The 16,950-nt window shown below is 38.2% G+C and overlaps 2 protein-coding genes across 2 annotated transcripts in view; one reads left to right on the forward strand and one right to left on the reverse strand.

The window, feature by feature from the left end:
- The first annotated feature begins 1,307 nt into the window (after positions 1–1,307).
- Positions 1,308–11,982, forward strand: cct6a (chaperonin containing TCP1, subunit 6A (zeta 1)). The gene is made up of 14 exons (XM_016519168.1): positions 1,308–1,528; positions 2,234–2,297; positions 5,207–5,341; positions 5,419–5,592; positions 6,470–6,573; positions 6,727–6,837; positions 6,929–7,088; positions 7,235–7,317; positions 8,149–8,245; positions 8,323–8,470; positions 9,810–9,943; positions 10,040–10,142; positions 10,318–10,390; positions 11,703–11,982. Exons 1-14 carry the CDS (start codon positions 1,392–1,394, stop codon positions 11,773–11,775), a joined length of 1,596 nt encoding a protein of 531 aa, XP_016374654.1. The 5' UTR covers positions 1,308–1,391; the 3' UTR covers positions 11,776–11,982.
- A 3,340-nt stretch (positions 11,983–15,322) lies between these two features.
- The window catches only part of rbm11 (RNA binding motif protein 11), a 2,527-nt gene continuing 899 nt past the window's right edge, over positions 15,323–16,950 (reverse strand). The window contains exons 2-5 of the mRNA XM_016519138.1: positions 16,672–16,828; positions 16,465–16,578; positions 15,564–15,757; positions 15,323–15,462 (exon numbers count right to left, since the gene is read on the reverse strand). Coding sequence (XP_016374624.1) covers positions 15,370–15,462; positions 15,564–15,757; positions 16,465–16,578; positions 16,672–16,828 — 558 coding nt within the window. The 3' untranslated portion in view covers positions 15,323–15,369. The remainder of the gene's footprint in view (positions 15,463–15,563; positions 15,758–16,464; positions 16,579–16,671; positions 16,829–16,950) is intronic.

Here is a 16,950-nt window from a genome sequence, read left to right on the forward strand (position 1 = left end):
CAATGTGATGTAATGGCTTATCACTTTTGACCAATAGGTGGCGCTGGCACTAGTTACTAGTTACTCCTTTCAGAAGTAATGTTATTACTTTACTTGTTACTTTCTGGCAACAGTAATTAGTTACATTACTTTTCCTTCACGCCCCACAGAAGCTGTTATTGTGTTTCTTCCCCATGAAATTCTCCTAAAATGTTACTAACAATATATTTCTGCCTCATCATTTGACCAAAGTCTATATATATATATATATATAGGCTACACTACCAGTCAAAAGTTTTTTAACAGTAAGATTTGTTTTTAAAGAAGTCTCTTCTGCTCACCAAGCCTGCATTGATTTGATCCAAAGTACAGCAAAAGCTGTAATATTGTGAAATATTTGTACTATTTAAAATAACTGTTTTCTATGTGAATATGTATTAAACTGTAATATATTTCTGTGATGCGCAGCTGTATTACTCCAGTCTTCAGTGTCACATGATCTTCAGAAATCATTCTAATATGCTGATTTGCTGCTCAAGAAACATTTCTGATTATTATCAATGTTGAAAACAGTTGAGTGGAATTTGTTCAGGTTTCTTTGATGAATAGAAAGTTCAGAAGGACAGCATTTATCTGAAATAGAAATCGTTTGTAACATTATAAATGTCTTTATCATCACTTCTGATCAATTTAAAGCATCCTTGCTAAATAAAAGTATTCATTTCTATAATTTCTCTTAACACCCCCCCCAAACAAAAAAAAACAATGTTACAAAAGCTTTTTATTTCAGATAAATGCTGATCTTTGGATCTTTCTATTCATCTAAGAATCTTGAAAAAAAATTTGTACTCAACTTTTAAATATTATTATTAATATAGTTTCTTGAGCAGCAAATCAGCATATTATTATGATTTCTGAAGATCATGTGACACTGAAGACTGGAGTAATGATGCTGAAAATACAGCTGCGCGTCACAGAAATAAATTACAGTGTAACACATATTCACATAGAAAGCAGTTATTTTAAATAGTAAAAATATTTCATAATATTACTGCTTTTGCTGTATTTTGGATCAAATAAATGAGACTTCAAAAAAAAAACATTACAAATCTTACTGTTCAAAAACTATATGTATGTATCAATAAGCTTAAATAAATTGTCAAGCCAACATAATAATCTTATATATTAGATCAGTAAAAAATATAAAATAAACATTTTTTTTTTTGCAAAAAAATACAGTTGATTTATGTATATACAAATCTGTATTTGGTTTCTTTTTTCAAGGCGTGGCTACGGCGTCTGAACGCGTCACGTGTTTGGGCGGAGCCCAGAGTGAGCAGAGGAAGCTTCTAGAAGCGCGCGTGAGCTTCTCTTCCTTTATCCCGCGAAGCTGTGCTCCGGTCCTCAGCAGAATGTCCGCGGTAAAAGCGCTTAACCCGAAAGCAGAGGTTGCCAGAGCTCATGCGGCCTTGGCGGTGAACATCAGCGCCGCTCGAGGGCTCCAGGATGTGCTGAAGAGTAACCTGGGGCCGAAAGGCACGATGAAGATGTGAGTCTGTCTGCTAGCGGCTAATAGCGGCTTTGTTAGCACGTGTTTGTCAGCCGGTCTTTATTCCTGTGCTATCAGCTAACGGTGCAGATCTGAACCAACACAGCCGTCGCTGCTAATGTCAGATTACAGTGTTTAGCAACCTGTTTATTAACGTACATGAAAGTGTAGGTTTGAGACGATTAGCGTTATGTAGTTAGCATCAGAGCTATCAACTGACTCATCGTGGCAGTAAACCTGCGTTCAGATGTCCTGGAGCTACAGTTTTAAATGCTGTTATGGATGTTTGTTTATTATTATGTCGGTATCTCATCACATGTCTAATTGCATCTAGCCATTTAACCCTAGAATGCATGAACCAAAATACTACACAAATGCATCATATATGCATTACAAAAGATAACATGAATTTTTAAAATACAGTTGTAGTTTTTCTGAGCAAACTTAGAAAGAAATGAGAATGACTGTGGAGTCAGATGATGTGAAATGCTCTTTGCAGACTGGAACAGAACATTTTGCACTCTTATGTTTGCACATCTTCCCTTTTTTTGGGGCCTTCGTCTCTCATCCGCTGCATCTGAAAGCATGTGCTGTCTGTTAGGCATAAGAATGAATGATAATTCTTTATTGCGTGTAATTCTTCTCTGAACGTGTTTGTTGTGTTGCTCTTACTCTTGCCAATGAAACCCCAAACTCCTTTCACAGGCTTGTGTCTGGCGCAGGAGACATCAAGCTCACCAAAGATGGGAACGTTCTGCTGCATGAGATGGTAAGAGCTGTGCTTCATGTTGCTGTGTGCATTGATTTGTAATATAGTGGCATTTAGCCCATATTGCAGGAGGGCTGTGACTTGCAGATGCTTCTCCAGATATCAGACTGACCCAGAATCAGTGTCTCGCGTGGTTTAATCTCAGATGTTGATTCAGCATGCTTTTGTTCATTCGTGTTGAATCAACATCTGAATCTGAGCGTGATCAGTGAGTAGATGTTTGTCTGTAAGTTCTTAATGCCTTTATTATACATACCCATCACAATATCTCATCTGCTGTTACAAAGTATCGTCTGGGTTTAATTTGGGTTTCACCCAAGAAAGGAAATTGTCGTCATTTGCTCTCCCTCATGTCTTTCCAAACCCATAAACGTTGGTTACTCTTTGAAACACAAATGACGATATTTTTAATGAAATCTGAGAGCTTTCTGTCACTAAAACTTAAGATCCAAAAATGTAAGTTTTTGTAAAATTAATGCATATGAATTAAGCGGTTCCAAGTCTTGTGAAAAATTTTTAAAAATTGTCTTTTTTTCAGCGCCATTCTTCATTTAAATGACAGCAAGGATTGATTGTGATAATCTTTGAATCAGGAATTATAAATGGTTCAAAGAACGAAAAAACTTTTTTTTTTCCCCCCGGAATTTAATAGAAAACCAAAACAAATCAGTTTATAGTTGTTTCAGAACTGAACAAGTGATTATTATTTTAAAAGTTGGAGTATTTTTGTTGTTCTGTGGAGCCTAATAGAAGATGTTGTGAAGAAGCAAACTGTTTTGTTTCCCATTGACTTCCATTGTTTTGGACAAACAGATGGAGGTGGGAACTAAACACTCATACAGGTTTGGGATGACATGAGGACGAGTGAAAGCATGTAAAACAGCATCGCCAGCAAATAAAAGATACGATGCGTATCCCGATACGGGACTGCACTGATTTTCACCTCTGCAGATTTTAGTTAAACAAACAGACACTGCATACTATACAGGGCTCAACACTATTTTTTTTTTTTACTGGTCCGGTCGGGCCAAAGGTTCAAGTTTTTACTTGCATTGCCAATATTTTCACTGGCCCTGCCACACAAACAATAAATGGTTGTTATCATTGTTTTTGACCCATGTCATATTTAATTCTAATAAACAAGCTTATGACAAAATTTAGATAAGAATTAAATGTTATAATTTTCGATTCTATTTTCGATACCACAGCAAAAACTACTAGCCTATCAAATAATAAACTTTATTATTTAGAATTTCCTGAATTCTGAATAGCTGAATAGAATATCCTGAATAGAATTTAGAATTTCCTGGGTTTCTGTGTTTTCACTGTTACGCGCTCTAGGCACTATTACACATCGAGGCCAGAATCTCCCGATCAAAAACACAGGCAAGGAAGACGCAGAAACGAGCGATCTCGTATATAAGCAGAAATGAAAAATAATGCGATCATCAACAATAAACAGCATATAAATGTAATGTTTCCGAGTGAAATGTCGATCCTGGAAGTGGTAAAGGACCGTGAAGCTTTGGGGGTGTTGATGGAAGCGATCTGCTGCATCTTTGCTTTGATCAGCTGAATATGATTCAGATGTAGTATTTGATAAAATGATTTTCTCAGCTTTTTGAGGGAAAATGTTGCTTTATTTATTTAACTTGCCTACATTCAGGTATTGATAAAAAAAGAATGCTTGATGCTAGAATAAAACATGCGCTGCTGTCACTTTAAGACCTAATGCACGGATGTAATTTACTGACACACGTTTGATTTTCTCCAAACTTTTTACGTTTACACTAGGGCTGTCACTAACGATTATTTTGGTAATCGATCAATCTGTCGATTTATTCTGACAATTAATCGAGTAATTGGATAATTGAAATAAAAAACCGTTGTGATAAAAATAGACCTAAGCGAATAATAGCCTTTAAAATGACTTAAAATACTTATATAATAGCAATGAAGCAATAATAATTAGTTCAAATAAAGTATGAGAAGCAAGAAATCATATGGTTTTATTGAACAAAACTGTTGAAATACATAATGTATTATAAACAATAGAATATTACAAATTATAATTATGCATTATAACACATGCCTGCTGAGGCGCCAGCAGCCTGACGATTGTTTTTACACTTTACTGTGCAATCTAATCCTTGTTTAATATTGACTAAACAACATTTAATTCAAATGCCCACTTAATCTTTAATGTTTGGCCATTTCTTTGACAGAAATGCTACAACCACTGTAATTTCTTGAATATGTGGACTTCAAAACATGCAAACACAGAGCGAGGGTTTAAACTTTTATTTTGAAGTAGCGATGAGCATTTAGCATGTTCAGAAAGATATTGATGTAGTCTCCTGTGTTTGCGTAGGTTTATAAATGATTAACCTTACAAATCTAATGAAATGGTGCATGTTGCATCTCCAGATGAACGTTATAATAAACCTAAACTCACAGCAATATGCCGCTCCACACATGTAAATGATGACAGTTTGTGCGGAGCAGCATTTACTGTGAACGGAGACACACGCTTGTAATTAACTAAAGCGCATATATTAAACCTGCATTACATTTATTTAACTGAATCATAGCGTTTGTGAATTCACAATAGCATTATGCTTTATTATGATTTTTTTAATGGGTTTAATATATCAAGCAGACGGTCTACTAATGATTTTCATGGATTCTCGTCTGGAATGCGCCACTTCCGGTATTTTGCCGATTACTCGACACGGACAAAATGCACTCGAGGATTTTTTTTTTTTAATCAAGTAGTTGAATTGAATCGAGGAATCGTGACATGAATTTTGACTTTCTCGGTAAACAGTTGCGCCCCAGTCTGCTGCTGCTGGTGCTTTAGACTCTCTCAGAAACTGCACACCATCATTGATCTTTTGATTTGTTTTCAGCAAATCCAGCATCCCACTGCCTCGTTGATCGCCAAGGTGGCCACGGCTCAGGATGACATCACAGGAGACGGCACGACATCCAATGTGCTGATCATCGGAGAGCTCCTCAAGCAGGCCGACCTCTACGTGTCTGAGGTTCTGCTCTTATTAAGTTAAAAGTCTTAAGTTAAAAGTTATGTCCACCTTTTAAACCATCTTGTTTCTGTCTAAAGGGTCTTCACCCCCGGGTGATCGCTGAGGGCTTTGAGGCTGCTAAGGACAAGGCTCTCGAGGTGCTGGAGGAGGTGAAGGTCATGAAGGAGATGGACAGAGAGACTCTCATCAATGTCGCCCGCACCTCCCTCAGAACCAAGGTCCACAGGGAGTTGGCCGATTTACTAACAGAGGTGAGAAACGTCGTTTGAAGTTCTGACAGGCAGTGACGAGCAATAATCATTTAAGTCCTAACAAGTTCATGAAGGGGTCATTAAATGGAAAATCTGTCCTTGATATTTACACACAGCTTGGCGATTCTCTCCGATCACGTCTTTGATCATTCACACTGCGTGATTGTCACTCGCGTGAACGAGCTCTGATTTTCCTCCGATTTGTCGGCGAGGCTAAGATCATGCAGTGTGGACTCGGCATTAATGTTGACTAGCACAGGTTCATTCATAACTTGATATCAATATAGGATCTGTCAAGTTTTATTCATACTGTTTTCTCTTTAAACTGGTATGAATCCCGATATTAGCGGACCCTCAGCACAAGCCTATACGAAAGCTTAATTGTTATGTGCCAGTTTGACAGAATAAAACGGAAAGGTTTTGTGTGGGCCAAGTCGTTTTTTGAGTGGACACTTGCTGCAAGTGACAGAAAACGAATGCTTGCAAGGTCTGAGGACAGATGAAAAGATAAATAATGTGTCTGATGTTGACTAGCAGCAACAGTACAGATACATAGGTTGTTTTCCACCCTTCTGAAACGCCAGGGTTTGATGTTGCTGCATATCTGTCCATCAGCTGCTGTGAGGGTAAGATGTCAGGTAAAACCATCTGAAATCGTGGATATAAACAGATTCCACCTCCAAAAACTGTGCAGATCCTTCTAAATGTCCTAGTGCATGACTGCTTTATTATTTAACTTCAAAAGCTAACCTCCAGAAACAATACAAAGACTATACATTTCATGACCCCTTCAATATGATCAGTATTACTTGGATAGTTCCCTGGTACGTTCACATTCGGTTCACCTGTGACACATTGACATGCCTTGTTTCCTCAGGCTGTGGTGGATGCTGTTCTGGCCATCAGGAAACCCAACGAGCCCATCGACCTCTACATGGTGGAGATCATGGAGATGAGGCACAAAACTGACAGCGATACACAGTAAGATCTTCTCTTGTGTGGACATTAGGCTTTGTTTATGTGTTCTATGGATATCTTAGGAGTAGTTCGCCCCGAAATGAAAAATTGGGAAATTCCTTCCTTGTTTCACAGCTGCAGTCATATGTTATAGTCATTATTTTTTTTAATGCTTAGACTGATCAAAGGGTTGGTGCTGGATCATGGAGCCAGGCATCCTGACATGAGGAAGAGGGTGGAGGACGCTTTCGTTCTCACTTGCAACGTTTCCTTGGAATACGAGAAAACGTAGGCTTTGCGAATGCTCATGTTTATTTACAGTAGATTGATTGGTGTTTCTCTGAATTATGAAACCTGTACCCGCTGTGTGTTTTCACAGAGAAGTGAACTCTGGGTTCTTCTACAAGAGCGCAGGCGAGAGAGACAAGCTGGTGAAGGCAGAGAGGAAGTTCATCGAAGATCGGGTGATGAAAATAATCGAGTTGAAGAATAAAGTGTGCGCAGATACTAAGAAGGGCTTTGTGGTCATCAACCAGAAGGTAATTGATACTTATTCATATTTTCACTATTTAAGGCCAACATCACTGATAGTATTGATTACCATCAGACCAGTAGAGTTTCAGTCTTTTAGTTTGCACCACTTGCTAAATCTCTCACTTTAAGCCGATTTATTTCTTGTGTTCAGGGTATTGATCCATTCTCTCTGGACGCGCTGGCTAAAGAGGGCATTGTGGCGCTGCGCCGAGCAAAGAGACGAAACATGGAGAGGTAAGAGACGAATGTCAGGGAGATGTGTGCTGAAACCACTTTTTAATCTACCCATTTGATTCTAAAACCTAAAGTAGTTTTTTTGTTTGGGATTGCTTGTGTAAACGAAATGCTAACTGCGCTAATTGATTACAAATAAAGAGAAAACGGAAAAACGAATAAATTAATATAATAGTATAAGGATAATATTCCTTGCACTTTCAAAAAACAACCAAAACATTGCTGTTTTGTATGTTTGCATTAAGTACCAATCTAAATCTTGGCAAGTTAGTGTTTAAATGTTTTTACATTTTATTACAAAATAACTGTAAGAACAGAACACGCTTGCAAATTTCAGATTTGAGAACCAGCATTTTTGATCATTTTCACAAAATTTGACGGCCCCCAGAATATGTTGTTGTATGAATATCTGAACGTGCAATATTTCAAAAAGAACACAGCCTCTGCTTTTAAACAAAACAAACTGTTTTATTCTAGCTTTGTGCAGTCTTTTATCAACACTTGAATGCAGGCAAGTTTCATAAAAAAATAATAATAATATGCAATTGCTTGTTTCTGTTTCTTCTCTGTTTTGATCTGGAGATTCAGTACTCTTTCAGAAGATGTGTAATAGCGCCGGAAAATTCTGTCAATGGCAGGAAAGAGTTAATGTATAAAATCTGCCCAATTACAGAGTGATGTACAGATCAGGATATTATTCAATGGGAGCTTGCAACATTTTTTCTTTTTTGGTTGTTTATTTGTTTACTTTAAGTACAAAATGTCTAAAAAAAAAAATGTAAACAAAATATCCAGCTTCCCCTTACTCTTGAAAACGTGTTTTCCCCTAAGGCTGACTCTGGCATGCGGTGGTGTAGCTATGAACTCCTTGGACGATCTCACGGCTGAGTGTTTGGGACACGCAGGGCTCGTCTACGAGCACACACTGGTGAGGACTGGGCTTTTATTCTGCACAGACTCTCTGAATGTTAGTTCTTTGTCATTTATCTGGCCTTTTTATAATAGGGAGAGGAGAAATACACGTTCATTGAGAAGTGTGGTAACCCTCGTTCCGTGACGCTGCTGGTGAAAGGACCCAACAAGCACACCCTGACACAGATCAAAGACGCCGTGAGAGATGGACTCAGAGCCGTCAAAAACGCCATTGAAGACGGTAGGGAGACAAGCATTACAACACAAAAAAAATGCTGGGTGTAATGATTATAGTGAAAAGTGAGGAGAATATGCAGGTTAGTATTGAAGAATTTTAGCAATCCTATCAAAGGGGTCATGATATTAGAAATCAAATTTTCCTTGAGCTTATGACATATGAGGTCTTTGTACCATTGAAACATCCTGCATGTTTCAAAGCTTGAAATGTCTACCTCATTATAAACTGAGCTTTTAATTAACCAAGCTCCAAAAATGGCTTGTTTGGAAATTGTGGGATTTGTGACGTCACACAAGCAAGCAAATACATTTGCATATGACTGCATCCAGAGCAAGACACCAGGTTTGTTTGACTTGAGTCCGCTCTGCACAGACCAATCAGCATCTGGCTTGAAGCAGTGCATGCTGGTTAAAAATGTTCTCCGACTTGAGACGGCACCAATGCCATTGTGACGTACGCCATCAAAGTACTGCGAGAGAGGTTCGCGAGCCACTGGCTAGCTCATTCTGCACAGTATGACATGGCTGTTTAACGATTGATATTTTTATTATAAATAAAGGTGACTTAACTTGACAGAGTCCCTTCCAATACATCCAGCCAAAGTCAAGCACGCCTATTATTGCGCCATAGGCTCCGCCCCCTGGCATTCAGTTGGTTAACGGATCCGCCCACTGGCGTTCAGTTGGTTAACGGATCCGCCCACTGGCGTTCAGTTGCTTAACGGATCCGCCCACTGGCGTTCAGTTGCTTAATGGATCTGCCCACTGGCGTTCAGTTGCTTAACGGATCCGCCCCCTGGCGTTCAGTTGCTTAACGACTCCGCCCACTGGCGTTCAGTTGGTTAACGGATCCGCCCACTGGCGTTCAGTTGGTTACATGTCTACATCAGGCAAGGGCGTGTTTGGGGTACTTTTTCTTATGCAGTGACGTTAGCCAATCATAACACTGGCAGTTTTTACGGTCAACCCTTGAAGGAACCACCCCTTAAAAACTGATCATTTCAGATGGAGTGAGTTGCAGAGTAAGGGTTGAAAATCATTACTTTTCCACTGCATTCTCACTTGTTTGCTTGTTTTTTATGCAAAAAAAAAACTTTAATATTATAAGTGAACCTTAAGGAACGTATTAAAATAAAAAATGAATGTCATGACAGGCTAGTTTTAGCATGCATTTGTTCCCTTTCCTTCATAGCTGATGCAAAATAAGCATATGCATTTTAAATGTCTATATACATTTAACACATTCATTGCCACTCTTTTAAAGAAAATATTTCAATCTTAATCAAATTTCCCCCCTGCATGCCACTGGGCTAATGTCGAGCATTCTGCTGGTTTTCTCACAGGTTCGGTTGTGGCGGGGGGCGGTGCGTTCGAGGTGACTCTAGCGGATGCGTTGGTTAAACACAAGCCCAAAGTAAAGGGCCGAGCCCAGCTGGGTGTGCAGGCGTTTGCTGATGCCCTCCTCATCATCCCTAAGGTACTGGAAAACAGAAATCACTTTTAAAAATGAGAATTGACAAGCTTCTAGTGTAAAGGTGCCTTTGAATTACTTAAGTTTATCTTCTTCTTGAAGGTTCTGGCTCAGAATTCAGGCTTTGACCCTCAAGAGACTCTAGTGAAGCTGCAGAGTGAGTTCAAAGAGACTGGAGAGCTGGTGGGAGTGGATCTGAGCACAGGCACGTGGAGAGACGCCTCACATCATGGCAAAATTATTTTGACATTTGTGTATTTTCTGAAGTTACTTAGTATTTAAAGATGTAAAATGTATAATAGTGTAAATAGTGTGTGTTGGAAGAGAAGGTCTGTGTTCCTCCGGCTGTAACGCATCAGTGTGGTGTGTTCTGTGTGCAGGTGAACCTATGATTGCAGGAGAGGCCGGTGTGTGGGATAACTACAGTGTGAAAAAGCAGCTGCTTCATTCCTGGTGAGTCAAACTCCACTGTTCCAGCAGATCACATGACTGACCAACACGCCACTGATGATCACTAGGGATGTAACGATTAACCGCGAGCCGGTCGAAAATCTATTCAAATATGTGACGATTCAAATCGGTTGAGATGCTAAACAAATCGCGATACAATTGGAGTAGGAGTTTATATGACTGTATCTCTGAGGAGAACTGACTATCTTTAGAAAAGTTTACGTGGTATTTTATTTTCATCTTGCCTCTAAACGATGCATATTAAAGTAGCGTTCATAAGCGCAGCTCTGCTTTGTTTACAGCGGTAACCCAGGAAACACTGTATCATTGCTGTTCATAAGCGCCCCCTGCTGGCAGAGAGTGAATCTGAGTCTCATTCAGAGCTTCTGCAGATATTTTATGTAGTATAGTTTCACAAAACTAAAGTCAGACCATTCTGTTTTTGCTTCAGATTTCGAAATTATACAGTCTAAATTAGATTAAAAACTACTATCATCTGATAATATCGTAACTGTTGTTTTAACAATGTGCAAGCTGACATTGTGTAAGTATATGCAAAAAACAAACTAAAACACATCTTTAGAGTCCAAAAGCATCGACTGTGTGATTAGAATGTCAACTCACCTTTATTTGTATTGCGCTTTATACGATACTGATTGTCAAAGCAGCTTTACAGTGTCAAACAGGAAAATAGTTTGTCAATAATGCAAGACGACAATAACAAAGAGTCAGAAAATGTCCCTTTGAGTTTTTATTTATATTTATAAGATATGATATAGTTTAGTAAAATCACACAAGCAAGAGTGCTGTTTTCCTGAATATCAGCACGCGAGTGTGAATGTGATACTGATTTTATACAGCAGTTCAACAAACAAAGTGAATATTTTAGACACAATGTTTCGCCAATGAAAACAGTTCCAAACAAAGCCGGAGCAGAACATTTGTGCGTCTCAGAGCAACACTGCAGTGTTTTGTTCCTAAATCTGTTTTTGAATGAATCAATCCATTCATGAAGACGATTCTTGCTTTGTTTCTAAATGAATCGGCTGTTCTGAGCAAATTATTTGAATAAATGATTCAATGAATCACTCTTTAAGGTTTTGCTGCCACCTAGTGGCGCCTTTAGTGTCATATTTATTCATGAAAGGCCAAAACCAGCAAAGATACCAGCACAAAAACACGCTCCGCAAAATCATCCCAAAAATAATCAAGATTTTCTTTTTCCTCAATATCTAGTGCCACTCTGTTCCTATGTTAGTGTGTTTTCATCTCCGGTTTCATCGACCTAATCTGTTTCTCTCTCTCGTCTGCGCAGCACTGTCATCGCCAGTAACATCCTCCTGGTGGATGAGATCATGAGAGCCGGCATGTCTTCTCTGAAAGGCTAAATCTGCTCCACCATCAAGAAGCGGCTTGTTCAGAGAGGAGAATGAAGTGGTCCTGTCTGGACTCAAGACTACAATCCCATACTCATACTGTCGTCATTATATTTATGAGCTAGGAAACATTTCTCCCCTGCAGTCAGTTGGTTTATGTTAGAGGTTGTGTTACAGAAGCACTGAATTGCAATACACACTTTCCTTTATACCCATTAATCGTTTTGCTTTTTTTGTGTGTGAATGTTTGAGCATGTGTGAGTTTAATGAGTCAAATCAAGAATATACCGGTTGAGATGTGCGTTTGCTTTCTCCTCCACTGTGGCTTTTTCATCTCTTGGCGACCAGGAAATAAAATGCTGCTGGATTTTTTTTTTTTTTTACATGCACAGCTCTCGATTCAGACAACTGAAAAAAAATATGGTGTCCTCGGGTGGATCATGAAATTTCAGCATTTCTCCATTCAAGCAGACAGGAGCTGGTCTTGCAACTTCCTTAGAAAACAAAAATCAAAATCAAATCTGATTTTCACAAAGGGTGAATTCCGGTGTTTTTGTGTTGAAAGGGACGCATTCTAAAGTAAACAACTGACTGAGTCCTGTTCATGGAGGCCCCTTGTGGCACAATTCTTTATTTCTTGTAATTATACATTTCGATCTTCTGACGGCACCCATTCACTGCAGAGGGTCCATTGGTGAGCAAGTGATGCAATGCTACATTTCTCCAGATCTGTTCTGATGAAGAAACTCATCTGCGTCTTGGATGGCCTGATGTTGAGCAATTCTTTTTATTTCATTTTTTTTATATCCCTTTAATGCATACATTAAAAAAAACCAATACGTTGTGTCCAAATCACGACAGAAAATCAGAGTTCTTAAGAGTTTATAAAAAAATCCTCGTGTAATGAACGACAGTTCGCGGTGTTCTAGAATACATGACATCACAAGCTCACGGCAATTTGTAACTATTTTACATTTTGGCGAATTGGTGGCTAATTTGTAGCCTATTTGTTTGATCTCATTTATGTAAAAGTGCTCGTAGTAGGCGAATCCTGCTTGAAGACCAAGCTGTCGCACGGAAACCTGTAGGCCGCTACCGTCCCGTCCACATTCACCTGGTATTTGTACTGGAGAGATTTTCAAGAGAAGAGCAGAGTAAAGATTATTAGAGAAAAACGCGTCACGGTTTACAGCGGCTTTTTCAACACAAGTCAAAGAATCCCACCAGCGGTGCTTTTCCCAGATCCTTCAGAAGAAGCAGCACACTTATTCCCGCATCGAGCAGCTCTGGATGCTAATAATAAAAATACTATATTCTCAAAAGTCTGATAAAAAATGCGCATTCAGTATAGAACTTAAACCTGGAAAAAAATATTCTGTTGGATTTTAAAAAAAAAAAAAATCAATAAATGCAAATAAAGTACAACTAATAAAAGATATTTCAGATTGCAATATAGATAATTAAGAATGCACCAATTTAATAATAAAAATGCAAAGGCGGACCAAATATCAAGAAATGTTCATTTTTTATTAATTTTTTTAATTAAAATAAAAAATGTTACAGCATTAATAGAATTTCTTAATATAAAATATATATATATTGGTTATATTTTATTATGTTCCAAAAAAAAAAAAACACAAACATTTTTTTTAAACCTAACTCTCAAACACAGGATTGGATTGATGTTTTAACAAGTATATTTACTATGAAGAAAATGACATTCAGAAAGATGCGTGTTGATTTCTGGGCTAAATGGATTGAGAATAGCTCCTGTTGAACTAAATATTTTTTGTTATCATACGAGTGTTGTGTGTTCTTTCAGGAGTGACCATCAAGCCCTTCTCTTTCGTGCTGAAACTGTTAAAGAGATTATTTTGAAGAGCTTGTCACTTGAGAAACGCGTTATTCGTGTTTACTGAATATATTTGTAAGCTGGAGAAACTGTAAAAGTGACAAATGAGCAGATGCTGTCAATAGTAGGCTATCCCTTTAAAATAAAAATGTAAATACAATTTTTAAAAAAGAAGGAAAGGAAAATACCACATTTGCAAAAATGGTTTTAAATAACCTGTGCTTACTTTTCGGGCGAGAGAGCAGCATAGTATGGAAGTCCGTTTCCGCCACTGAATAAAAAATAAAAAAAGGTTATTGCGACTTTTTCTCTCAATTCAGAATTGTGAGACATAAACTATGCTCAATATGCTCACTGCTATTCAAAAGTTTGGGTCTTTAATATGATTTAATGTTTCTGAAAAAAGCCTCTCCTGCTCACCAGGGCTGCATTTGTTTGTTTAAAAATACAGTAAAAAAATTTAAAATATTAGAATTTAAAACAGCTGTTTTCTGTGAATATGTATTAAACTGTAATGTATTCCTGTGATGCGCAGCTGTATTTTCAGCATCATTACTCCAGTCTTCAGTGTCACATGATCTTCAGAAATCAGTATAATATGCTGATTTGCTGCTCAAGAAACATTTCTGATTATTATCAATGTTGAAAACAGTCGTGCTGCACAATATCTTTGTGGAAACAGATGAATAGAAAGTTCAGCGTTTATTTGAAATAAAACATTTTTATACACCAGCACTAACTGAAATACTCTAGTACTCAGTGAATTCCTTTAATTAACTCTAAAGTCTGAAGTTGTATTTGTTATTTTGTCATTTTTTTATTGTTATTATTATTCTATTTTCTCTGAGTATGTTACCATGTCACTCCAGCTGTATGCTTCATTAGAAGGGATCTCCACTGGACTGCCATTTAAACTCAATACCACATCATCCCGGCGCACAGCATCTGCACTGCAGGGGAAACAATGACGGGAAATCAAAATAAAAGTCACACAATTAAAAACAATGAAAACGCATGACATTACAACATGCTAAATATCTCGCTCTCTTACAAAAATAATACCATTCAAAAGTTTGGGGTTGGTTTCTGAAAGAGTCTCTTCTGCTCATCAAGGCTGCATTTATTTGATCAAAAATACAGTAAAAATTGTGAAATATTAGAATTTAAATCAGCTGTTTTCTATGTGAATCTCTGTTAAACTGTAATGTATTTCTGTGATCAAAGCTGCTGCTCAAGAAACATTTCTGATTATTATCAATGTTGAAAACAGTCGTGCTGCACAATATCTTTGTGGAAACAGATGAATAGAAAGTTCAGCGTTTATTTGAAATAAAACATTTTTATACACCAGCACTAACTGAAATACTCTAGTACTCAGTGAATTCCTTTAATTAACTCTAAAGTCTGAAGTTAATAGTTATTGCATCTTATCATACTAGTTCAAGAGAGGGAGAGGCTTTGGTTGTAGGCTATTCCAGGTAATAAGAGTGAACGCTTGATGTTAGAAATTATCATCCAACATAAATGTGACATTTTGTGTCGTTAAGCTTTTATCCCCCTATAAAACATCACTGTAGATGATAATTGCATCAATCAATCATTTAGTTATTGAGGTTCTAATCACCTGAGCTGATTCTGCACGAGATGAAGTCGCAAACAAACATTTCAGATCATCGGATCTGCGCTTCAATACTTCCAGAGACAGTAGGGTGCATTCAGACGGCTTTATTAGAGCATGCACAGATATGACTGGTCTACAGCGGACCGTGTGAATCAGAGCTGATAAAAGCGCTCACTGGAGCATACGGGGTCAGGATGCTCGAACAGCGCCCTCCATACAGCGGTCTCTGAAAACAAAACGCATATCCGGAGTTTATATTCAATCTGAGCCAATAAATTAAGATGTACACAGATAGCATTGCATTTAGTGTTTAGTCTGTAAACGTACACTTGCACAGCCCACGCCGCTGCTGGCGGACCTGTGGAGAGACGTCCCAGACGAGTGAGCAGAGCTTGGACACAGCTGGAGAGGAGGACAGAGCCACACAGCTGGAGGACACACCTGCAGACGTCTGCTGTACACCTGACACACACACACACACACACACAACACCTGGAGCTGTATTAGACCGTCCTGGGTACCTATTATGCAGGACAAGAAATTATCTATTTACTCCAGTCTTCAGTGTCACATGATCTTCAGAAATCATTATAATATGCTGATTTGCTGCTCAACAAACATTTCTGATTATTATCAATGTTGAACACAGATGTGCTGCACAATATTTTTATGGAAACCGTCATACATTTTATTTTTCAGGATTCTTTGATGAATAGAAAGTTCAAAATAACAGCATTTATTTGAAATAGAATCTTTTGTACCAATTTAAACTTACGTAAATGTGACTTACTGAATAAAAGTATTAATTCCTTTCAAAATCTTACCGAGCCCAAACCAGTAGAGCGCGTGCATAAACTGAATCTGATCAAATCCTCAGGAGAAAGCACTATGAAACCATCCAGATCAAGGGAAGACTGTCCAAATCATGCTATCTGTTCTAAATAGTCTGCAATATTATAATTAGTATGTGCCAAATCATATATATAATGAAGAGTTCATCTGTTCATGCTTCGAGCAAATATTACCCAGAAAGCAACAGAAGAGGAGAGTCTTGAGATGGTTGAATACTTTACTTAAAGTAATGATTTTAGGTACTCCGGGGAAGCCAGACACATCTTTTGATATCGGAGTATAGGCTCTCTAACATACTACACACTCAGAATGATGTATTTTCCCATCAGCGATGAAGCACATACTTGCAGTCTGTCGTTTGGGCTCATATTATTACTATAATCCCCATCAACAGAAGCGGTGGAGTGTGTTTGTAACGGGACACACCTGTCTGCTATCAGTCCTGTCCCCGTGTGGTACGCACACGCCTCATTTCTATGATAATGTCCATCTAGAAACAGCACAGCACAAGCGTTCGGTCACTGTGGACGTTCAACATAACGTGTCCACCTTCAAGTCATCACCTGTTTTAGACGTTACCCACCGGTTTTACGCTGTAACTTGACGGGCTGCCCGTAGAGCCAGATTCCATTGAGAAGTTCCACAGCGTAGGGAACGGCTTCAGCGTGCTTATAATAAACACATCCATATGAAGCCTGCGGCCCATCTCTGAAGATACACACCTCGTCTACCGGCCCAGCCTGAAAATATGGGTTTGAAAAGAGGATCACACATTTCCCACTTCAACAGAAAAAAACTAAAGTATTATTTTATACGGGTGTATGTATGTATGTATGTATGTATGTATGTATGTATATATATA

The sequence above is a fragment of the Sinocyclocheilus rhinocerous genome, unplaced genomic scaffold (assembly GCF_001515625.1).
Source record: "Sinocyclocheilus rhinocerous isolate Xijiao unplaced genomic scaffold, SAMN03320098_v1.1 scaffold599, whole genome shotgun sequence".
Taxonomy (NCBI): domain Eukaryota; kingdom Metazoa; phylum Chordata; class Actinopteri; order Cypriniformes; family Cyprinidae; genus Sinocyclocheilus; species Sinocyclocheilus rhinocerous.